The sequence below is a fragment of the Pseudophryne corroboree genome, chromosome 3 (assembly GCF_028390025.1).
Source record: "Pseudophryne corroboree isolate aPseCor3 chromosome 3, aPseCor3.hap2, whole genome shotgun sequence".
Lineage (NCBI taxonomy): Eukaryota > Metazoa > Chordata > Amphibia > Anura > Myobatrachidae > Pseudophryne > Pseudophryne corroboree.
The window spans coordinates 488,704,933-488,731,014 of record NC_086446.1 but is presented as its reverse complement, the minus strand read 5'-3'; the positions used below and the strand labels follow the sequence as shown (position 1 = coordinate 488,731,014).

At 46.5% G+C, this 26,082-nt stretch overlaps 1 protein-coding gene across 1 annotated transcript in view; it reads right to left on the bottom strand.

Moving 5' to 3' along the window:
* Positions 1 to 5,400: 5,400 nt before the first annotated feature.
* The window catches only part of ANKRD40 (ankyrin repeat domain 40), a 141,597-nt gene continuing 120,915 nt past the window's right edge, over positions 5,401 to 26,082 (bottom strand). The window contains exon 5 of the mRNA XM_063960915.1: positions 5,401 to 5,473. Within this exon, the coding sequence (XP_063816985.1) occupies positions 5,462 to 5,473 (12 nt within the window). The 3' untranslated portion in view covers positions 5,401 to 5,461. The remainder of the gene's footprint in view (positions 5,474 to 26,082) is intronic.

Genomic DNA, 26,082 nt, shown 5'->3' with positions numbered 1-26,082 from the left:
GTATAGACGGGTCCACCAGGAGCCATTGGTACTTTAAGAGTTTTAGATTGTGGGCTGGCTCCTCCCTCTATGCCCCTCCTACCAGACTCAGTCTAGAAACTGCCCGAGGAGACGACATACTTCGAGAGAAGGGTTATACACAGATAGTGGTGAGATTCATACCAGCTCACACATACAAGGCACGACAAGCCAATTAGCTTGAACTACTCAGCAACAGCTGAAACATTACTTACCAAGTAACCATGAAGTACTCAACTAAAACGAAGTTGTACTGAACCAGATAACATTTGCAGGAAAACGGAGCGCTGGGCAGGTGCCCAGCATCCTCTACGGACTACGAGAAAAGGATTTACGGGTAGGTACCAAAATCCTATTTTCTCTTTCATCCTAGAGGATGCTGGATGCATCCTAGAGGATGCATGGCATTAGTACCATGGGGATGTACCAAAGCTCCCAGAACGGGAGGGAGAGCGCGGAGGCTCCTGCAGAACTGATTGACTGAACTTCAGATCATCAGAGGCCAAAGTATCGAACTTGTAAAACTTTGCAAACATGTTCGACCCAGACCAAGTTGCAGCCCGGCAAAGTTAAACTGCCGAGACACCCCGGGCAGCCGCCCAGGAAGATCCCACCTTACGAGTAGAGTGGGCCTTAACAGATTTTGGACACGGCAGACCTGCGGTAGAATAAGCGTGCTGGATAGTGAACCGGATCCAGCGAGAGATCGTCTGCTTAGAAGCAGGACACCCAATTTTCTTGGGATCATATAGGACAAACAGAGAGTCCGACTTTCTGTGACGAGAAGTTCTCTTCACATATATCTTCAGAGCACGTACGACATCCAAGGACTTTGAAGTAATCGAGGAGTCAGTAGCCACTGGCACCCCAATAGGTTGGTTGATATGAAATGCCGACACAACCTTCGGAAGAAACTGCTGACGAGTCCGGAGCTCAGCTCTTATCTTCTTGGAAGATCAAGTAAGGGCTTTTACAGGATAAAGCCCCCAGCTCGGGCACATGTCTAGCAGAAGCTAAGGCCAACAAAGTGACCGCCTTCCAAGTAAGAAATTTGAGCTCTACCTCCTGTAGAGGCTCAAACCAATCCGATTGGAGGAACTGTAACACCACGTTAAGGTCCCATGGCGCCGTAGGCGGTACAAAGGGAGGTTGGATATGCAGAACTCCCTTCAAAAAGGTCTGAACCTCAGGGAGGGCAGCCAATTGTTTCTGAAAGAAAATAGACAGGGCTGAAATCTGGACCTTCACAGATCCCAACCGCAGACCCATATCTACTCCTGCTTGCAGGAAGAGGAGGAAACATCCCAGTTGAAACTCCACCGTAGGAAACTTCTTGGACTCACACCAAGAAACATATTTCTTCCAAATACGATGGTAATGTTTAGACGTTACCCCTTTCCTAGCCTGTATGAGGGTAGGAATAACTTTCTTCGGAATGCCCTTCCAAGCAAGAATCAGGTGCTCAACTTCCATTCCGTCAAACGTAGCCACGGTAAGTCTTGATAGGCGAACAGCCCCTGCTGCAGCAGATCCTCCCGAAGAGGAAGAGGCCTCGGGTCTTCTTGCAGTAGATTCAGAAGGTCCGTGTACCAAGCCTTTCTTGGCCAGTCTGGGGCAATGAGGATCGCTTGAATCCTTGTTTTCCTTATGAGCTTTAGGATTCTTGGGATGAGTGGGAGTGGTGGAAACACGTACTCTGACTGGAACACCCACGGAGACACCAGGGCGTCCACTGCCACTGCCTGTGGATCCTCGACCTGGAACAATAACGCCAAAGCTTCTTGTTGAGATGAGAGGCCATCATGTCTATTTGGGGTAGGCCCCAAAGATCTGTTACTTCCTTGAACACCTTCGGATGGAGTCCCCACTCTCCTGGATGGAGATCGTGTCTGCTGAGGAAGTCTGCTTCCCAGTTGTCTACTCACGGAATGAAGATGGCTGACAGCGCCAACACGTGCTTTTCTGTCTAGAGGAGTGTTCTCGTCACCTCTGACATTGCCGCTCTGCTCTTCGTTCCGCCCTGTCGGTTTATGTAAGCCACTGTTGTTACGTTGTCCGACTGCACTTGAATGGCCCGATTTCTTAAAAGAAGGGCCGCCTGCAGAAGACCGTTGTAGACGGCTCTTAGTTTCAGAATGTTGATGGGCAGGCCGGCTTCCAGGCTTGACAATCGTCCTTGGAAGGTCACTCCTTGAGTGACTGCTCCCCAGCCCCTGAGGCTCGCATCCGTTGTTAGCAGGACCCAGTCCTGAATCCAGACCCTGTGGCCTTCCAGGAGGTGAGGCAATTGGAGCCACCAGAGGAGTGAAATCCTCGCCCTTGGCGACAGACGAATTCTCTGATGCATGTGGAGGTGAGATCCCGACCCCTTGTCCAGGAGATCCAGTTGGAAGGTCCAAGCATGGAACCTCTCGTACTGGAGAGCCTCGTAAGAGGCCACCATCTTTCCCAATAGGCGAATGCATTGATGAACAGACACCCGGGGCGGCTTTAAGACATCTCGGACCATGGATTGGATCACCAACGCCTTGTTCCGCAAAAGAAACACCCGCTGCACTTCCATATCCAGGATCATTCCCAGAAATGACAATCTCTGGGTTGGTTCCAAATGTGACTTTGGAAGGTTCAGAATCCACCCGTGACTCTGGAGCAGTCGCGTTGTGAGAACAATGGACTGCAGCAGCTTCTCCATGGATGATGCCTTTATCAGGAGATCGTCCAGATATGGAGTGATGTTCACACCCTGCTTGCAGAGTAGTATCATTTCCGCCATCACCTTGGTAAATACCCTCGGTGCAGTGGAGAGGCCGATGGCAGGGCCTGGAACTGAAAATGACAGTCCAGCAATGCGAAGCGGAGATAAGCCTGATGCGGCAGCCAGATCGGAATGTGAAGGTACGCATCCTTGATATCCAGTGATACCAGGAATTCTCCTTCTTCCAGACCTGATATCACCGCCCTGAGAGACTCCATCTTGAACTTGAACTCCTTTAGAAAGGGGTTCAATGATTTTAGGTTCAGAATGGGCCTGACCGAACTATCCGGTTTCGGTACCACAAAAAGGTTCGAATAGTAACCCTTGGTCAGCATGTGAGGCGGTACCGGCACAATGACTTGTGCCTCTACCAGCTTTTGGACAGCGTCTTGAAGTACTGTGCTGTCCTCCAACAGAATTGGTAAGCCCGACTTGAAAAAACGATGAGGAGGGAGACTTTGAAATTCCAGCCTGTATCACTGAGACACAATATCTACTACCCAGGGTTCCAGGCCGGACGATACCCAGACATGACTGAAATGTCTGAGTCTCGCACCCACTGGCCCCACCGCCGGGCCGTGCAGTCCACCGTCATGCGGAGGACTTTGGGGTACTTGAAGCAGGCTTTTGTTCCTGGGAACCTGCAGCGGCAGGTTTCTTGGACTTAACCTTACCTCCCCTAAAGAAGGTATTGGATGTTCTGGCCTTTCTAGGCTTGTTAGGCCGAAAGGACTGCTGTGCAGCTGAGGAGAAGGATTTCTTCGGAGCAGGTGCTGCTGAGGGAAGAAATGGAGACTTACCCGCTGTAGCAGTGGATATCCACGCGTCTAGAGCTTCCCCAAAGAGAGCCTGACCTGTATAGGGTAGCGACTTCACACTTCTTCCGGATTCCGCGTCGGCCGACCACTGGCGCATCCATAGTACCCGACAAGCTGAAACAGACATGGAAGAAATTCCCGCAGCCATGGAACCCAGGTCTTTCATGGATTCTACCATAAAACCTGCAGAATCATGTATGTTGCGTAAATATAATGCAACGTCATCCCTATCCATCATATCCCAATCCTCAAGCAAGGTAGCCGACCACTTCACTATTGCTTTTGCAATCCATGCACTAGTAATAGTGGGACGTAAAATGGCCCCAGAGGCAGTATACATTGATTTATTTCTATCTGCCGGCTCCTTTAAGGCGGTAGATCCCGGAACAGGCAAAACCACCTTTTTTGAGAGTCTGGACACAGATGTGTCAACAATCGGCGGGTTTTCCCATTTTTTCCTATCCTCCCCAGGGAAAGGAAAAGCCACCTGAACCCTTTTAGGGATCTGGAACTTCTTTTCAGTGTTTTCCCATGCTTTTTCAAATATAGCATTCAACTCATGTGACGCAGGGAAGGTTAGCAAGGCTTTTTTATTCAAGAAAGGCAAGAGAGACACAGAGATCGGAGCCAACCCACAACACAGCGCTTTTAGTAAAAGGCAACCCCTTACCAGCGCAGACTGTGTCCCTTAATAGGAGACACAGTCTTTTTGCAGCCTCCCCTCCCTTCTACAACCCCCTGGTACCGTGTACAGTCAGATGGAGCTGCTGTGGAGGGACCTGATCTTCCATCCAGCGCTGTGCAGGCTGGAAAATGGTGCTGGAACGCTGCTGAGTCCGCTCTGAGGAGAAGCCCCGCCCCCTTAATGGCGCTGTCTTCCCACTCTTCAGATGTTTATACTGGCCTGAGGAATTTTGCTGGCTGAGATCCGCAGACCCAGACAGGCTTGCTGACCAGTGTGGGGGTAAGTGGGGTCGGTGACTAACTCACCACTTCTTCAGCTCTGTAAGGGGTTGGTGGCATGCTGCTGGGGCGAGCGGTTCCCCTGTGGCAGAGACCGATCCGACCCCTCTGGAGCTCAGTGTCCAGTCAGCGGAGTCAGTGGCTCAGACCCCGCAGGGCGGACACTGCTCTCCCCCTTAGTCCCACGCTGCAGGCAGGCTGTTGCCAACAGCCTCCTGTAAAAAAACAAACTCTAAAATAACTTTTACCAGAAAAGCTCAGGCGAGCTCCCCTAGCTGTGACCGGCTCCTCCGGGCACATTTTCTAAACTGAGTCTTGTAGGAGGGGCATAGAGTGAGGACCAGCCCACACTCTAAAACTCTTAAAGTGCAAATGGCTCCTGGTGGACACGTCTATACCCCATGGTACTAATGTGGACCCCAGCATTCTCTAGGACGTAAGAGAAATAATGGATATTATGCATATACATTTTTCACATACGGGATTAGAACTGTGTCCACAAAAACCAAAACGTTTTAAGTCTATTAGATTACAGTCACATGAGCATACTTATGAATAACTGAAAAGGTGTTTCCATAGTGATGAGCAACATTTTGAAAACTGTTATGTGAAATATTCACCTCATTCTGCATTTGCCAGCTATGCATGTTTCCCTGGCAGAATTTGTAAATGTGTGTTCCATCCGGAATTCCCTCAATTATTCTTGTGTAAACTAGACTTCTCCCTTATCACACCACATTCACACGGACAGTGGAGTGATTTGACACTGTTGTTATTCCAATTCTATTTATTGACTATTAATGTCCATGGAAAACAGATGAACAAATACAGTTCAGGATGGCTGTTTTTGAATGGTCTGTTCTACTGTGACATAGGAGCTTTGTGAAAATGTACGCATCTTTATATTTCAGCATGCTTTCTGTTAAAAAAAGAAAAAGAAAATTTGTAGCATTTGATTTTTTTAACCACTTAACTGACAAAGATTTTATTAAGAAAAAAAGTCATCAAAAGCTGTAATCTTTTTTTATTTACTTAATTAAAATGTATTTAGGTAACTTAACCACTCACTGTAACTGGCTAATATTTTTCCAAAAAATGCTTATGATTGATCTAGCTTAAGAACATCTACTTAAAACCTATCCAACACGATTTTATTTTTTAAAAAAAGTGATTTTGACCATCAATGGTTGATACCTGTATAACGGGCCATCGATGATAAGAAGACCATCACGACCATGGCGGCTTTACATTTCCCAGACAGCTGCTCCTCTCTGCTGCTGCCGGGTGCAAGATTAGGACTGCTTCTTTTACATTTTTCCGATCAGCGTAATTGGCAGCATGGCAGGCACTGGGGGAAGGAACAAGGAAGCAGACGGACTGGGATGTCACTCTGAGTTTGGAAGCTACTGGAAGATCAACTTCCAGCCACCGCCCAGTGGCCGTATCTAGCTGGTCGCATCAAATGCGACCATATCAGGAAAAGCCCAGCCTGGCATGGTCACCTCTGATGCGATCACGCCAGGGAAGTGTTTGATGAAAAAACACGCCTAGGGGGTGTCTTGCACGGGTATGGGTCGTTGGATAGACACAACTTAGGGCAACAGTCATTAGGTCGACCATGGAAGATTGACATGCATTAGGTCGACATGGACAATAGGTCGACATGGTCTGATAAAGCTAACTATCTTATAACACAAGCTATTTACTAATACCTTCAAGCCGTAATGGCCGCTGAACCACGTGCACGTGCAACGCACTCCATACACTATTTGCATACAAAGACCTCGCACGTGGTACGCAAGTTACGTACACACGCTGCGCTAAGTGTACGGAATACACACAGCGAGCGTACACACAGACAGTACTTTTATAAACTTTAAACACAGAATATGCTTATACTGTAAACCTTAGTACTGCAATACTGTAATGATATAACGCTTCTTAACCTTGTTAATATAAAAGCTGTTTGAGCGACTGAGACGCTCAGTATACCCTTAGCAATGTAATGATAAACACACGATACCTTGTAAGGTTCCAAAACCTTTATCTAGATGATTTTAGTATGTAAAAAGGGGAAAACAGTTACAGCTTATACACTACAAAACTAACATTAATACCTAAACAGAATAACTATACATAAATATACAATAGCGGCACAATCGCAAACAATAACATACAAAGAGAAAGAGTAAATGGCTAACACAGGCGGAGAACAAAGATGGTCACAGAGAAACTTACACACGTGGGAATGATCGCTAGCGCAGTCCTGGAAACCAGCTCTCAGTTAGTCAATGATGAAAACCTTTGTGGAGAGAAGTGAGTGAGCTGGCCCAGGCTGGCTGCCTTATATACACAACATACAGTACACTACAAAGGGCCCTACAATCTTATTGTTCATTGGACACAGGAATGTCCCCCTGCATTATAACAAAAGGTCATAGGTGGTTTTGAACAGGTGGGCTGTGACTATTTCAAACTGCTAAGGTGGGAGGTATCCTCAGGATTCCCGCCGCATGGATAATGAACTGTAAATACAATAAATGTCCATAAACTACTTTTAATCATAACTATACGCAGGAGCGATTAATCTCTTCCTAACCAACACCGGAATATTCCTGATAAAATACTCTTCAGTTAGGTACCAGACACCACTGTTCAACCTGTGTCAGACCCTTCGTATCATGAAAAGAGGAATTCCCAAGTCCCTGAACCATTTACATTAACCATACTTACAGATATTATTAAAGGGAATATTACCTACAAAACACACTATGTGGGTTAAATATACTATAAACGAGTCGCCCGCTACAAGCTCATAAACTCTACCGTAAATACGCATATACCGCGCGTACTCGCCGGAGCGAGCGTACGCAATTTGCGGACATGTGCACGTACAGCAGACTATATGCACGAGCAGCGGGCATGTGCATGATATTTTTCGACTTTGACAGTCCACCCTTTGGCAGTCATCAATAACTGCCACTTCCTAAACAATTCAAACAGAAAAATATATGTCATCATGTAAATACCTTCTTATGATTGGGTAAAGGGAGGAGAGGAGAAGGTGGGAAAGATGTGACCTAGTGAGACAGTAAAAGCATGTGTGTATGAAATCCATGTCTGAGGGGTCATGTATCATCGTGCCGTATGTGTTTTAAATCAAGCTTCGAGGTATTGCGAAGTATACATTTGAATCCTTCTTATCCCGTATTAAGGGTCTGTGGATGGGCTGTCAAACTCTACCGAGCTCTTTTCGGCTTTTGGTTACAACAAATGGGGTGCACATTAGTTGATGATACATGAAGGGGGAGAGTATGTGGATGCTAATATGTGAGAATCACCTGTCGACTATGTGGGATACTACCTGGAGGTTGTAGGGATGAAGATAAGAAACAATCGTTATAAATGCAGTCATAAACTATGTGAGTTTTAATGTACAGTCGCCGATTGAGGTCTTGTCTGATGTCTTGTCTGATGTACATGTTGTCTGATGTCTCACGGTGCTTTTGCTGTAAGTGGTGAACAAAAGCTTTTCCAGTGTCCATAAAATTACAGTCTCTAAAGTATTGGGTTTCCAGTAGAAAGTTAAAGTCACTAAAAGTATTGGGTGTCTGTGACACAGTTCATCAGTGGTCTGTATAAGAGAGGTTGTCAAATTCTTCTTCCAAGCGGATGTCTTTGTACCTTGGAGGAAAACAAAGGAGAAACGGGTGAAAGAAACGGACCGTGGAGTCACATTTTCATCACAACATTGTCTCTATCGTTGGGTCATAAATTAAATTAGTTGTTGTTATTACAGTGTCCTCGCTCCTCAGACTCATCACTCTGGTACTACCTTTACACTTCGTTAAAGTCCGAACGCATCTAAATATCAGACCAACCAATATGACGACTCCCAGAATACACAAGAGAAATTTCCCTACATCCATGATAATACCTTGGGCCCATTCTCCTAAACCAGAGAACCAATTTCGTGGGTTCAACCATGACACCCAACCGGTCAGCTCATTACCCACAGCAGCGAGAGTGAGATTATGCCTCCTTCGAAACTCCCACTTCAATTGCAAAATGTCATCCATCTTTTGGTCTATGACCTCGGCCGGCTCCTCAGTGCTGTTTGTAATATACGTGCAGCACTTTACACCATATTGAGTTGCTAGGGTAACACAATACCCGCCTGTCACTGCTGTGAGATAATTGAGAATCATCCTATGCTGAACCAGCTCTGTTTTGTAGGCTTGTAGCTCTCTCCCAGTATACCTGAACGTGTCGTCATACATTTCGGTGATATTGTCTATCAGGTTCGCAAGTGCGTTTATATACCTAAAGTTTATCACTCCTCGGGCGGTACGAGTGATATCCAACGCGAGTAGGAATTGAATCCCGGTGGATTCATGGATCAGATCAGAGGCCGGATGCTCTGTCCTCTCTATCAGGTGCCTTTTAACGACGTGCTCGTAATGAGTGTGAGTATAAGGAGCTTGGGCACCGCGGTGAATGTCCTTCATTTTGATATGGGGTACAGTCATTACTTCAGGCAGTACTTTTCCAATGTAACACAATCCCTCTGAGTTTGGGGCAAGCCACTTATACGCCTTCCTCCCGCATATGAAATATGCATCATCGGGGAGAACATATGGGACGGAGTATGACATAACCATGTTACAAACTTTCCATGTGAAATCTCCTAACCCTAATTCTCCCATCTGTCTAGTACACGTATCTGGTTGTACGATATGTGCACAGTATCCTGGTGATACTTCTCCAACTCGCATGGTCCTACTTCCTAGAGTATATCTATACCGGAAAAATTTTCCACTGTCGGCTATCTGGCGTATAAGCTTTGAATCTATGGGCATTCTATCGGCTCTATGTGAAAATGTCCTGGTTTGATTACTCCATGACACTTCCCAATTTCCCGGCTTTCGGGGATTGGAAATGTTAAAACATACTAAGGACCTATCCACATGATATTGGTGGAGCTTCAAACTAGGAGGACTAGAGATATTAAACCTCTTGTCCACCGGCCTCCCACCACTTAACTCAAGTACCTCTCCTACAGTTAAAGGGAATGGTACTAGTCCTGATTTGCTATGACCTTGAGGAACTTGAGAGCATACCCAACAGTCTGTCTGGTTTAACACTTTACCCACTAAGGAGTGATAGTCACCCAATGGATGCCGGTCCATGTTGATATTAAAACTGGACTGACATTTCTTGATGCACCCATCCTCAACTATATTGTCACAATGCCTACAGATGCAGTTCTCTTCAGCTAACAATCCTTCACAATTCCTTCTATTGTCAATGCTACCAGATCGTTTTCTGATACTCACCTTTACTCGGTGATTGTGTTGCTCTTGGAAATCTACGCCTCCATCCTGGTCATCAGAACCCATTCCAGACCCCTTCTCGACCTCCATGGTACTCTCACCGAAACAGACTGCTCTGGTTAACAACAGGGTCAACAGGAAAATCCGGATCACAGTCTCTTGGGGTAAGTCCATCTTATAGGATGAAAAGGAGAAGAATGAGAAGGGGGGAGGTAGAAAATGAGGGAGATGGGAAGTGGAGAAAACAACAAAAGGGAAAAAGAAATCTAGCTCGACAACTGCCTCCGATCTTATTATTCTCAGTGCTCAGGTGCCGTCTCAACCTTCCTGAAACAGACACTCTAACGATACAATTTCCTCTACCGTCTGTTCTTTGTCGCGGGACCTCTCTGGATCAGCAACCTTCTTACAATGAGACGAATGGACCCAATTCTCCCTCTCGGCAACCTTCAATGCTGTTGTGCTGGTTAATAAGACTTGATATGGTCCTTCCCATCTGTCAATAAGGCAACCTGAGCGTAGAAAATTCTGTATCATTACATAATCCCCAGGTTCAATGTCATGACAATTACTGTCTGGTAGATCAGGAATCACCAACTTCAGATTATCATTCTGATTCCTCAATTGCTTACTCATCTTAACCAAATATTTTACGGTTACTTCATTGTTACACTTCAAATGATCCTGGGGGTTAATCATAACATGGGGTTGTCGACCAAACAGAATTTCAAAAGGAGACAGATTAAGAGGGGACCTGGGAGTGGTTCTGATGCTGTATAATACGATTGGTAAAGCTTCGGGCCACAACAATCCTGTTTCAGCCATTACCTTGCTTAATTTGTTTTTAATAGTGCTGTTTACTCTTTCCACTTTCGCACTCGCCTGGGGGCGGTACGGAGTATGCAGCTTACTATTAATTCCCATTAACTTACACATTGCTTGAAAAACTTCACCTGTAAAATGGGTACCCCTATCACTTTCAATGATTCTAGGGATACCATACCTGCACACAAATTCCTGCACAATTTTCTTTGCAGTAAACACAGCGGTATTTGTGGCCGCGGGAAATGCTTCAACCCAATTTGAAAACACGTCAATACAAACCAATACATACTTTACATTTCTACAAGGTGGCAATTGTATGAAATCGATTTGTATTACCTGGAAAGGGCCATCTGTAGGAGGGATATGGGATGGCTCTGTTGGTATTGCCTTTCCGATATTCTTCCTCAAGCAGGTGAGACATGTCATCGCTCTTTTACCCGCATGGGAAGAAAATCCTGGGGCGCACCAATAAGCTCTTACCAATTTACACATTCCTTCTTTGCCTAGATGAGTCAGCCCATGTGCCGCTTCCGCTAGACTTGGAAGGTATGCTCTGGGTGCCACTGGCTTACCCTGTTCATCTGTCCAGAGTCCTGAGGACTCCAGGCCATATCCTTTTGACCTCCAAACTGCCTTTTCCTGTGGGGAACACAAATTTTGCATTTCACACAATTTCTGTGTATTGACGGTACTGAATACCATCAGTTGTGTGATGTCTGTCTGTATGGGGGTACCGGCTGCTGATTTAGCAGCTTCGTCTGCTCGGCTGTTACCAAGTGATACCGGGTCTTGGCTATACGTGTGAGCTTTACACTTGATAACAACCACTCTGTCGGGTTCCTGTATCGCTGTTAGGAGTCTTTTGATGTGGGCTGCATGCGCTACGGGTGTGCCAGCTGCCGTCATGAAATTTCTGAGGCGCCATAGGGCCCCGAAATCATAGACTACTCCGAAGGCGTACCTAGAATCCGTGTAGATATTGGCTGACTTGCCTTTAGCCAATTCGCATGCTCTGGTTAGGGCAACCAGCTCAGCAACTTGTGCTGAGTGTGGTGGGCCTAGGGGTTCCGCTTCTATGGTACCTTGGTCATCTACGACTGCGTATCCAGTACACAAGTCTCCCGAGTCCGTCTGTCTGTGACAACTACCGTCAGTGTAGAAAGTAAAATCTACATCTTCCAGTGGGTTGTCACTGATGTCAGGCCTTGCCGTGAAATTTTGGGTCAAATATTCCATACAATCATGTGTGTCATCTCCTGTACTAAATCCTCCTTCACCATCACTCTCATCCTCCACCCTTTGTGCTTGTCCAGGCACACCTGGGAGATATGTTGCAGGATTTAATGCGCTGCATCTCCTTATGGTGATGTTTACCGGGGCCATTAATGCCAATTCCCATCTTGTAAACCGCGCTGATGAGACGTGTCTGGTTTGGGCAGAATTCAGTAAAGCTGACACTGCATGTGGTGTATGAATTGTGAGGTTGTGTCCTAGGACTACATCTTCGCTTTTACTTACTAGCAATGCTATCGCTGCAACACTTCGCAAACATGTGGGGAGGGATCGCGCTACCGTGTCTAGGTGAGCGCTGTAGTAGGCTACCGGCCTGCTGGCATCACCATGCTTCTGGGTTAAGACACCTGCCGCACACCCAGCATTCTCCGTTCCGTACAGCTCAAAGGGTTTCTCATAATCTGGCATACCTAATGCTGGTGCCTGCGTTAGGCACTGTTTAAGTCTTTCAAATGCCATCTCAGACTCGTCTGTGTGCGAAATCCGATCTGGTTTGTTTGATGAGACCATCTCCTGCAAAGGCAAAGCCAGTATGGAAAAACCTGGGATCCAGTTACGGCAATACCCACACATTCCTAAAAATGTTCTTATCTGTTGCTGGGTTTGTGGCAGAGTCATGTCATTAATTGCTTGAATTCTATCAGCGGTGAGGTGTCTCAGTCCTTGTGTCAAACAGTGTCCCAAATATTTTACCCTGGTCTGGCATAATTGTAACTTATCTTTGGAAACCTTGTGTCCGGTGTCTGAAAGATGAAACAGGAGTTGTTTCGTATCTCTCAGGGACGATTCGAGCGAATCCGAACACAGCAGTAGGTCATCTACGTACTGTATTAATATTGATCCGCTCTCCGGTTGAAAAGACTGTAAACAATCATGCAAGGCCTGTGAGAAAATACTTGGACTGTCAATGAAACCTTGGGGTAAACGAGTCCAGGTGTACTGAACTCCTCTGTATGTGAATGCGAATAAGTATTGACTGTCAGGGTGCAGAGGTACCGAGAAGAAAGCGGAGCAGAGGTCAATCACAGTGAAAAATTTGGCAGTGGGAGGGATTTGCATAAGGATGACAGCTGGATTTGGCACTACGGGGAATTGACTCTCAACTATTTTGTTGATCCCTCTTAGATCCTGCACTAGTCTGTAACCCCTCCCCCCACTCTTTTTAACAGGGAAGATGGGACTATTGGCAGTGCTGGACGTCCTTACCAGAATGCCCTGTTGTAGCAAGCGCTCTATTACAGGGTAAACTCCTAACTCCACCTCTGGCTTCAGAGGGTATTGTGGGATTTTTGGAGCTATCCTACCATCTTTTACTTGTACTACTACAGGAGCTACATTTGCCATCAATCCAGTGTCTTGTCCATCCTTGGTCCAAAGTGATTCCGGTATCTGGGAAATCATTTCCTCTACCTTGGACGGACACCTATTTACAACAACAGTGTGTGACATTAATCTTGTTGGGGAATCTAGCATATCCTGTACTTCCTGAGCGCGGCTCTCGGGTATGTCCAAGAACACACCTTCAGGAGTACAATATATGACACATCCCATTTTGCACAGTAAATCTCTCCCAAGGAGATTAGTCGGAGCCGATGCAGCCAGCAGAAAAGAATGCTTGGTATGCAAAGGCCCTATCGTAATCTCTGCAGGTTTGCTTAAAGGATAGTGTTGTACTACTCCTGTTACTCCCATGGCTGGAATTGTTTTACCAGTGGTTCTCATACCCACGGTCGAATTTATCACTGACTTGGCCGCCCCCGTATCTACAAGGAAATTTAGAGATCTACCAGCTACATCAATTGTGACCTCGGGTTCACTTCCAAGACTCGCAATTAATTTCACTGGCTGCAGATTACAGGTGTGGTCCCACCCCTATGGTGTGTGGTGACCTCCCTGCATCGCACTGGCAGCTATTACCTGTGAAGGGGGCAAATGGGAATTATCAGAGACTTGCCAGTCTCTTCTTGGGGGATACCTTCTTGTTTCCCCTGCGTGTGGCTCATAACTCCGTCTCTGCGGTCCTTGATCCCAATCTCGTATGTCATGTCGTTGTCTAGGGGTTTGATATGATTTTTGTGTATTTCTTGATCTATATTCCCGTGCAAAATGTCCCTCTTTGTGACAATGATAACAAACTACCACATTTGACTTACCCACAGGGGTCTGAGACTTATGCTGAGTTGGCCTTGTGGTAAGGGCCTGTATACTTACGGCCATCAGCTTATCACTCTGCGACTCCCTGTGTCTGGTGATGTTCCGATCATGATCATTAGCGGCCTCTCTCAAAGTAGCCACCGACAAACCTCGCCAACATGGTTGGGTGGTCTGTACCCTCGTCCTCAACACTTCCTTTAAACCATCCATTAACACAGAAACTGCTACTTCTCTATGATTCACATTTGTCTTAATGTCTTCTATCCCTGTATACTTAGCCATTTCCTGCAGTGCCCGATGAAAATAATCAGCAGCTCTTTTTGCTTGATGGAGAAAATTTTGTTCCACTTAGCAACGGCTGGGAAATATACTCCTAACTGCAGATTGATTCTTTTTACATTATCTTGGTTGTACTCATCCGTATGGGGTACCTCTTCATTCAATTTACAGTCAGCGATAAATTTCACTGAGCCGACATTGGAGGGTAAACATGCCCTCAGCAGTGTCCGCCAATCTTTGTTATTGGGCTCTGCAGAATTACCTAGCTCTCTAATGTATTTCTGGCTTGCAACTAGATCTTTCCTAGGATCAGGGAATTCAGACATCATTGATCTTAATTCTGTTCGGGAAAAAGGGCAGTGCATGGCGATGTTCCTGACGGGAGTGGCTCCCGATGCGTCAGTTTTCCCATTTGGGACCGCAATTACCCTGACAGGATTAAGTTCAATAACGTCATTCTGAGTAGATTCTACAGCATGTGGTGTAATGGTTTCTGCATAGTGTACAGTGCCGTACTTACCAGTTGATACGACCTCACCTGTCCCTCCACTAGGGGCCTTTGATACTACTCTTACTGGTTGGGCCGTGTCCACTGTAGTCTCTTGTATGGTGGCTGCTAGAGAGAGTGCCGATATTGTGGTGGGCTCATCTTCCTGGTCGCAATCCTGGGGAAAGTTTAAAACAGGGTACAGCTTGCACTGGTTAACATTAGCATCAATAACCTTATTTACGTTACTCTTAACATCTATACATTTACTAAGTGCATGTTTATCATACACCAGTGTGCCATTCTCTGTAACCACTTTCTCTCCTGTTATGTATGGTGGTGGTGGTGCAGTGGCTATCAGTTTCCTGATAGGGTTTGAACCAGCCGCTTGAGCCAATCCTCTTTGTATTTCACCCTCCTGTTGCCATAATTGTAAATAATCATAATGTCTGATCCGTCTCTTCGCAGATTTAATTAGACATATCCTTCTCCTTAGATTTTGTAACACCTCAGGACTAAAACTGCCTACTCGTGGGAACTTTTCCCCATCATGCACAGTCATTCTTTCCCATTCATCGCACAAAACCTCTGTGTGTGATCCGTATTTTTCACACATGATATACCTTGCCGACCCTATTGGCCGGTTTACTAAATCAACCTGAACCAGGGTTGATCGCCCCCTACCTGAACAACTGGCCCCCATCTTTGCAGGTGTTGCTTTCACTACCTCTGACCTTCAAATCAGGGTCTTCAGCGAACCCTTACAAAAACCAAGTTGTCCGGGGTAGGCCGACGGTGAAAGTTTACCGAGTACCTTCACACACTCGCCCACGTCGACCAATACGCCCACACACTGCCTTAGTGCTGGCGTACTCAACCCAGGGCCCCCGCGACCTGAACCTCTATTTACTGGAACATGTGGGTGTGATCCGCAGAGCACTTACCCTTCCCAGTAAATATCAGTTGCTGGAGAATTTCTGAGTGATCAGCAAACCTCCCTTAAAATAAAAAAAATTACACAAATCACGTTAGAATGTACAAATAGCGTTTATGACCCCACTAGCGTACGCAAATGGTGATGGGTCAAGTTACAAACTAATGCACACAATTACATGCGGTACAGTCGCACTGTGTATAAATAACTATTATTTATACGCCTTACGACCAGCGGAATCGATGATTGCGGCTGCGAATTCCTTTCAGCTTGAGCTTGATGGCCTATATGGGTATTGCACCAACCCTCCCGGAGTTGTGCCTCTTGACTCTATCTCTAGCGGACTTCCTAGTCTGCTGTACCTGGACCTCCTGGTCTGTATCTCTGGACCTCCTGGCCTGTGACCTCCTGGTCTGTGTCTACAGTAGACCTCCTAATCTGCTGTACTCTAATGCTCTTTTCTCTAACGTCCTAAGTGGATGCTGGGACTCCGTAAGGACCATGGGGAATAGCGGCTCCGCAGGAGACTGGGCACAAAAGTAAAAGCTTGAACTAGCTGGTGTGCACTGGCTCCTCCCCCTATGACCCTCCTCCAAGCCTCAGTTAGATTTTTGTGCCCGAACGAGAAGGGTGCATGCTAGGTGGCTCTCCTGAGCTGCTTAGAGTAAAAGTTTATTTTAGGTTTTTTATTTTCAGTGAGTCCTGCTGGCAACAGGCTCACTGCATCGTGGGACTAAGGGGAGAAGAAACGAACTCACCTGCGTGCAGAGTGGATTGGGTTTCTTAGGCTACTGGACATTAGCTCCAGAGGGACGATCACAGGTTCAGCCTGGATGGGTCCCGGAGCCGCGCCGCCGGCCCCCTTACAGAGCCAGAAGAACGAAGAGGTCCGGTGAAATCGGCGGCAGAAGACGTTCCTGTCTTCAACTAAGGTAGCGCACAGCACTGCAGCTGTGCGCCATTGCTCTCAGCACACTTCACACTCCGGTCACTGAGGGTGCAGGGCGCTGGGGGGGAGCGCCCTGAGACGCAATAAAAAACAGAAATACCTTAGGATGGCAAAAGAAATACATCACATATAGCTCCTGGGCTATATGGATGTATTTAACCCCTGCCAGTTTTCCAGAAAAAAGCGGGAGATAAGGCCGTCGTGAAGGGGCGGAGCCTATCTCCTCAGCACACAAGCGCCATTTTCCCTCACAGTTCCGCTGGAAGGACGGCTCCCTGACTCTCCCCTGCAGTCCCTACAGAATCAGGGTAAAAACGAGAGAGGGGGGGCACTATTGGCAGCTAAATTATAAACAGCAGCTATAAAAGGGAGTAACACTTATATAAGGTTATCCCTATATATATATATAGCGCTCTGGTGTGTGCTGGCAAACTCTCCCTCTGTCTCCCCAAAGGGCTAGTGGGGTCCTGTCCTCTATCAGAGCATTCCCTGTGTGTGTGCTGGGTGTCGGTACGATTGTGTCGACATGTATGAGGAGGAAAATGATGTGGAAGCAGAGCAATTGCCTGTGTTAGTGATGTCACCCCCTAGGGAGTCGACACCTGACTGGATGGTTGTATTTAAAGAACTACGTGACAATGTCAGCACTTTACAAAAAACTGTTGACGACATGAGACAGCCGACAAATCAATTAGTACCTGTCCAGGCGTCTCAGACACCGTCAGGGGCGATAAAACGCCCGTTACCTCAGTGGGTCGACACAGACCCAGACACGGATACTGAGTCCAGTGTCGACGGTGAGGAGACAAACGTAATGTCCAGTAGGGCCACACGTTACATGATCACGGCAATGAAGGAGGCATTGAACATTTCTGACACTACAAGTACCACAAAGAAGGGTATTATGTGGGGAGTAAAAAAACTACCAGTAGCTTTTCCTGAGTCAGATGAATTAAATGAGGTGTGTGATAAAGCGTGGGTTTCCCCCGATAAAAAAGTGCTAATTTCTAATAAATTATTGGCACTATACCCTTTCCCGCCAGAGGTTAGGGCGCGTTGGGAAACACCCCCTAAAGTAGATAAAGCGCTCACACGTTTATCTAAACAAGTAGCGTTACCGTCTCCTGATACGGCCGCCCTCAAAGAACCAGCGGATATAAGGCTGGAAAATATCCTGAAGGGTATATACACACATACTGGTGTTATACTGCGACCAGCAATCGCATCAGCCTGGATGTGCAGTGCTGGAGTGGCGTGGTCGGATTCCCTGACTGAAAATATTGATACCCTGGATAGGGACAGTATATTACTGACTATAGAGCATTTGAAGGATGCATTACTATATATGCGTGATGCACAGAGGGATATTTGCACCCTGGCATCAAGAGTGAGTGCTATGTCCATTTCGGCCAGAAGAGCGTTATGGACGCGACAGTGGTCAGGGGATGCGGATTCCAAACGACATATGGAAGTATTGCCGTTTAAAGGAGAGGAGTTATTTGGGGCCGGTCTATCGGACCTGGTGGCCACGGCAACGGCCGGAAAGTCCACCTTTTTACCCCAGGTCACCTCTCAGCAGAAAAAGACACCGTCTTTTCAAACTCAGTCCTTTCGTTCCCATAAGTACAGGCGGGCAAAAGGCCACTCATTTCTGCCCCGGGGCAGAGGAAGAGGAAAAAGACTGCACCAGGCAGCCTCTTCCCAGGAGCAGAAGCCCTCCTCTGCTTCTGCCAAGTCTTCAGCATGACGCTGGGGCTTTACAAGCGGACTCGGACACGGTGGGGGCCCGTCTCAAAAATTTCAACGCGCAGTGGGCTCACTCGCAAGTGGACCCCTGGATTCTGCAGGTAGTATCACAGGGGTACAAACTGGAATTCGAGACGTCTCCCCCTCGCCGGTTCCTGAAGTCTGCTCTACCAAAGTCTCCCTCCGACAGGGAGGCAGTTTTGGAAGCCATTCACAAGCTGTATTCCCAGCAGGTGATAATCAAGGTACCTCTCCTACAACAGGGAAAGGGGTATTATTCCACGCTGTTTGTGGTACCGAAGCCGGACGGCTCGGTGAGACCAATTTTAAATCTAAAATCCTTGAACACTTACATAAAGAGGTTCAAATTCAAGATGGAGTCACTCAGAGCAGTGATAGCAAACCTGGAAGAAGGGGACTATATGGTGTCTCTGGACATCAAAGATGCTTATCTCCACGTCCCAATTTACCCTTCTCACCAAGGGTACCTCAGGTTTGTAGTACAAAACGGTCATTATCAGTTTCAGACGCTGCCGTTTGGGTTGTCCACGGCACCTCGGGTCTTTACCAAGGTAATGGCCGAAATGATGATTCTTCTTCGAAGAAAAGGCGTTTTAATTATCCCTTACTTGGACGATCTCCTGATAAGGGCAAGGTCCAGGGAACAGTTAGAAGTCGGAGTAGCACTATCTCAGTTAGTGTTACGTCAGCACGGGTGGATCCTAAATATTCCAAAATCGCAGCTGATTCCAACGACACGTCTCCTGTTCCTAGGAATGATTCTGGACACAGTCCAGAAAAAGGTGTTTCTCCCAGAGGAGAAGGCCAGGGAGTTATCCGAGCTAGTCAGGAATCTCCTAAAACCAGGCCAGGTGTCAGTGCATCAGTGCACGAGGGTCCTGGGAAAAATGGTGGCTTCTTACGAAGCGATTCCATTTGGAAGATTCCATGCAAGAACGTTTCAGTGGGATCTTCTGGACAAATGGTCCGGATCGCATCTTCAGATGCATCAGCGGATAACCCTGTCGCCAAGGACAAGGGTGTCTCTTCTGTGGTGGCTGCAGAGTGCTCATCTACTAGAGGGCCGCAGATTCGGCATTCAGGATTGGATCCTGGTGACCACAGATGCCAGCCTGAGAGGCTGGGGAGCAGTCACACAGGGACAAACTTTCCAAGGCTTGTGGTCAAGCATGGAAACATCTCTTCATATAAACATTCTGGAACTAAGGGCCATTTACAATGCCCTAAGTCAAGCAAAACCCCTGCTTCAGGGTCAGGCGGTATTGATCCAATCGGACAACATCACGTCAGTCGCCCACGTAAACAGACAGGGCGGCACGAGAAGCAGGAGGGCGATGGCAGAAGCTGCAAGGATTCTTCGCTGGGCGGAGAATCATGTGATAGCACTGTCAGCAGTGTTCATTCCGGGAGTGGACAACTGGGAAGCGGACTTCCTCAGCAGACACGACCTTCACCCGGGGGAGTGGGGACTTCATCCAGAAGTCTTCCAAGAGATGGTAAACCGTTGGGAAAAACCAAAGGTGGACATGATGGCGTCCCGTCTCAACAAAAAACTAGACAGATATTGCGCCAGGTCAAGGGACCCTCAGGCAATAGCGGTGTACGCTCTGGTAACACCATGGGTGTACCAGTCAGTGTATGTGTTCCCTCCTCTGCCTCTCATACCAAAAGTACTGAGAATCATAAAAAGGAGAGGAGTAAGAACTATACTCGTGGTTCCGGATTGGCCAAGAAGGACTTGGTACCCGGAACTTCAAGAGATGCTCACGGAGGACCCGTGGCCTCTACCTCTAAGAAAGGACCTGCTCCAGCAGGGACCTTGTCTGTTCCAAGACTTACCGCGGCTGCGTTTGACGGCATGGCGGTTGAACGCCGGATCCTGAAGGAAAAAGGCATTCCAGAAGAAGTCATCCCTACCCTGATAAAGGCCAGGAAGGATGTAACCGCAAAACATTATCACCGCATTTGGCGAAAATATGTTGCGTGGTGTGAGGCCAAAGAGGCCCCTACAGAGGAATTTCAACTGGGTCGCTTCCTACATTTCCTGCAAACAGGACTGTCTATGGGCCTAAAATTAGGGTCCATTAAGGTTCAAATTTCGGCCCTGTCGATTTTCTTCCAAAAAGAACTGGCTTCAGTGCCTGAAGTCCAGACGTTTGTCAAAGGGGTACTGCATATACAGCCTCCTTTTGTGCCCCCGGTGGCACCTTGGGATCTCAATGTGGTTTTGGGGTTCCTAAAATCACATTGGTTTGAACCACTCACCACTGTGGAATTAAAATATCTCACATGGAAGGTGGTAATGCTGTTAGCCCTGGCTTCAGCCAGGCGTGTCTCAGAATTGGCGGCTTTATCTTATAAAAGCCCTTACCTGATTTTTCACACGGATAGGGCAGAATTGAGGACTCGTCCTCAATTTCTCCCAAAGGTGGTTTCAGCGTTTCATGTGAACCAGCCTATTGTGGTGCCTGCGGCTACTAGGGACTTGGAGGACTCCAAGTTACTGGACGTAGTCAGGGCCCTCAAAATATATATTTCCAGGACGGCTGGAGTCAGGAAATCTGACTCGCTGTTTATCCTGTATGCACCCAACAAGCTGGGTGCTCCTGCTTCTAAGCAGACGATTGCTCGTTGGATTTGTAGTACAATTCAGCTTGCGCATTCTGTGGCAGGCCTGCCACAGCCAAAATCTGTAAAAGCCCATTCCACAAGGAAGGTGGGCTCATCTTGGGCGGCTGCCCGAGGGGTCTCGGCTTTACAACTTTGCCGAGCAGCTACTTGGTCAGGGGCAAACACGTTTGCTAAATTCTACAAATTTGATACCCTGGCTGAGGAGGACCTGGAGTTCTCTCATTCGGTGCTGCAGAGTCATCCGCACTCTCCCGCCAGTTTGGGAGCTTTGGTATAATCCCCATGGTCCTTACGGAGTCCCAGCATCCACTTAGGACGTTAGAGAAAATAAGAATTTACTTACCGATAATTCTATTTCTCATAGTCCGTAGTGGATGCTGGGCGCCCATCCCAAGTGCGGATTGTCTGCAATACTTGTATATAGTTATTGTTACAAAATTCGGGTTATTATTGTGTGAGCCATCTTTTCAGAGGCTCCTTCGTTTATCATACTGTTAACTGGGTTCAGATCACAGGTTGTACGGTGTGATTGGTGTGGCTGGTATGAGTCTTACCCGGGATTCAATGTCCTTCCTTATTATGTACGCTCGTCCGGGCACAGTATCCTAACTGAGGCTTGGAGGAGGGTCATAGGGGGAGGAGCCAGTGCACACCAGCTAGTTCAAGCTTTTACTTTTGTGCCCAGTCTCCTGCGGAGCCGCTATTCCCCATGGTCCTTACGGAGTCCCAGCATCCACTATGGACTATGAGAAATAGAATTATCGGTAAGTAAATTCTTATTATTACAAGACTAACAAGGGATGCCTCCCAAGCCACCACGTGCTATCACTCGCACGGATGTACCTCTACGAGAACTCGATTTCCTAGGTTCCAACCAAAATGAGAAACTTATATATATATGCACACACTCTTTCACCTCATATACTCTTTACTTTCTTTTCTGTACAGAAAATTCCTTTCATGCAGTAACACAGGCTAGTCCCAGAGGAGTTGCAACTAGAGAAGGATTAAAATTTTGGACACTGAGATTAACTTGCGCTATTATCGCGTTGCCTCCGTATCGCCTACTAAAACAATACTATCGTGTGATTTGTATTAAGTGGGCGTACCCATACGCTCCGTTGCGTAATATATGCTACGTGTATCGTCCTTTGCGTCGCGTACGCTTGTCCCGCCCTTTGTTAGGGACACGTGTACACAGGCCAGACACGTCCACAGTAACACAAGTAACACGTTTCTATCAATGCAAATGATATTTAACTATAATCATTTACCGAGCACCACACAGATCTCCCTTGTATCTTAGGCAAGGCCGTGTGCGTGTTTTACAAATTACTCCCTTACGTATTAATTTTACTTTTAACTACAAATAGCAACAAATCTTTCTCAGCACGTTATCAATGATAAATGGCAAACAGGAAAGTGAGATATGTGAACGTACACAAATGAAAATGCAGGTGTGTGCGTGTATTTCGTACGCAATGTGTATCAAAACAGAAATATAGTTTTAAAAGACAATAGTGTACTGTTCTTATCTTCCGGTTCCGGATTCCACCAGCACTCCTACAACTAAGCGAAGCAGACGCTTATCTGATCAGCACTACCGTATCCCCAACCACCAACACGGATACAAAGGGATACTACCTTCCCGCCCTTTGCTGACAGATAAAGTCTGCTTGTGTTCGCTAGTGCGGATATGTGGAGGACGGACGAGCCCTCAATTGATAAAGCTAACTATTTATCTTATAACACAAGCTATTTACTAATACCTTCAAGCCGTAATGGCCGCTGAACCACGTGCACGTGCTACGCACTCTGTACGCTATTTGCGTACAAAGACCTCGCACGTGGTATGCAAGTTACGTACACACGCTGCGCTGAGTGTACGGAATACACACAGCGAGCGTACACACAGACAGTACTTTTATAAACTTTAAACACAGAATATGCTTATACTGTAAACCTTAGTACTGCAATACTGTAATGATATAACGCTTCTTAACCTTGTTAATATAAAAGCTGTTTGAGTGACTGAGACGCTCAGTATACCCTTAGCAATGTAATGATAAACACACGATACCTTGTAAGGTTCCAAAACCTTTATCTAGATGATTTTAGTATGTAAAAAGGGGAAAACAGTTACAGCTTATACACTACAAAACTAACATTAATACCTAAACAGAATAACTATACATAAATATACAATAGCGGCACAATCGCAAACAATAACATACAAAGAGAAAGAGTAAATGGCTAACACAGGCGGAGAACAAAGATGGTCACTGAGAAAATTACACACGTGGGAATGATCGCTAGCGCAGTCCTGGAAACCAGCTCTCAGTTAGTCAATGATGAAAACCTTTGTGGAGAGAAGTGAGTGAGCTGGCCCAGGCTGGCTGCCTTATATACACAACATACAGTACACTACAAAGGGCCCTACAATCTTATTGTTCATTGGACACAGGAATGTCCCCCTGCATTATAACAAAAGGTCATAGGTGGATTTGAACAGGTGGGCTGTGACTATTTCAAACTGCTAAGGTGGGAGGTATCCTCAGGATTCCCGCCGCATGGATAATGAACTGTAAATACAGTAAATGTCCATAAACTACTTTTAATCATAACTATACGCAGGAGCGATTAATCTCTTCCTAACCAACACCGGAATATTCCTGATAAAATACTCTTCAGTTAGGTACCAGACACCACTGTTCAACCTGTGTCAGACCCTTCGTATCATGAAAAGAGGAATTCCCAAGTCCGTGAACCATTTACATTAACCATACTTACAGATATTATTAAAGGGAATATTACCTACAAAACACACTATGTGGGTTAAATATACTATAAACGAGTCGCCCGCTACAAGCTCATAAACTCTACCGTAAATACGCATATACCGCGCGTACTCGCCGGAGCGAGCGTACGCAATTTGCGGACATGTGCACGTACAGCAGACTATATGCACGAGCAGCGGGCATGTGCATTGGGGTTAGTACAAGGCAATGTGAAGCATGATATTTTTCGACTTTGACAGGTCATTAGGTCGACATGTACTAAGTTGACAGGTCAAAAGGTCGACATGGGTTCTTTGACTGTTCTTCGCCTTGTTTTCTTCGTAAAGTGACCGGAACCCCAATTAGTGCACCGTGTCCCCTCGCATGGCTCACTTCGCTCGCCATGCTTCGAGCAAGGTGCCTCGCTTTGCTCGAAACAAGTTACCATTCCAAACATAGTCCACGTGGATCAAGTATGGAAAAAAAAAAAAAAAAAATTAAAAAAGTGAAAAACTCATGTCGACCTTTTGACCTGTCGACCTAGCACATGTTGACCTAATGACCATGTCGACCTACTGATCATGTCGACCTTCAGTGGTCGACCTAATGACTGTCGACCTAAGTTGTGTCGACCTAACCATCACCCTATTAGTGGCAATAGATTACCTAGTGCCAACACCCTGCACGCCCCTAGTGGTATTAGATCCCTAACTGCATAAACCCCCACCCACCAGTGTCTAATGCCCACCCCCAGCGCCACGTTTCGCTTTTGAAATACTGTACCCCTCATCCCTCCAATGGCAATACATCTTTTTGGTACATTACCTCCCCAACTCCCCATAGCAGTAGATCACCCTTCAGTGGCATTACCCCTCGCCCTAATGCAGAGCCCAGCAAAGTAAGCCACAAGGAGGACTGAGAATGCACAGAGATCAGCGTAATAGTGCTAATGGAGGAACTGAAGTTCTCCTCTTGGTGCTTTTGTAATTGGCGCTTGTGTTCCAGAATGCCATTTGGACAGCACAGAAGACTGCTACATCATTGCTGGGGTCCGGACAAGAAAGATGAAATCCATTCTGCAAATGTGCAGAACAGATTTCCTCTTTAAATGCCAGAGAAATCAGTGAGAAGTAATGTGATAATATTGTGATCACATTATTTCCTCCTTTGGCCATCTCAGCTGTGCTGCTGTGCTTATGCCCACAGATCCCTCTCACGAAAGCACCTGTGAAAGGTAGCCTGCAGGCAACTATAAGCTAATACCATCTAGAGATGGTGTTAGCATCCGTGGTCAGTCTTCATAAATCCGGCAGCACAGCAGCCCCCTTAGTAATTTATGACGAGCCTGCCACTGGTCTCTATTTAAGTGAGAGGCTACATCCTCAGAAACATTGACTTTGCCAATAAAATGGCTGCCAGCATAGTGTGGAGGGAACCGGTGTTCTTTAATTAGAGCCTAACATTCAGAAACTATAAAACATGCTTTTCATGTAGCCCGTTGCAAACATTTAATTTATTGGATTTCCACTTGTGGAGAACTACCAGGGCAAATTACCATAAAACCATGGAATTAATTTGCAATTTTGTAAAGCTCATTATTTAACAGCCAGTTAGGTTAGTGTTACACGATATAAGGTAATTGACCAATAATGATTTTATAGAAATCAATAGGATCATTACCAGACATTTTAGTACATCAGTTCAGAAGATGACAGCTATCAGTCTGTCTTCTTCCAACATTAACAAGACCCACTGTCTCTGGACTCTGTGGCATCTACTTGTGTGGTCAAACTGGACTTTCATCCTGTAATCTGGTTCTTGGGTTGACTGTCCGACTGTCCGGATGAAAGCATGTAGACTTATGGATAAAGACATCTTTAGAGAATTGAAAGCACAACTGTTATTTTGGTTTTGATTTTAAACTAATTGCTGCTTTATGTCTAGTGACGGGATGCGGTTAATTTACTGTCGATGCTGGAATCCCGACAGGCGGGGAAATGCCGGAGGTCAGAATCCCGACAGAAGCCCGGTATTCCCACTTGGGTGGTGGTCCACGCCACCTCCAGAGGGGGAATATAATAGTGTGGCGAGCAAAGCTC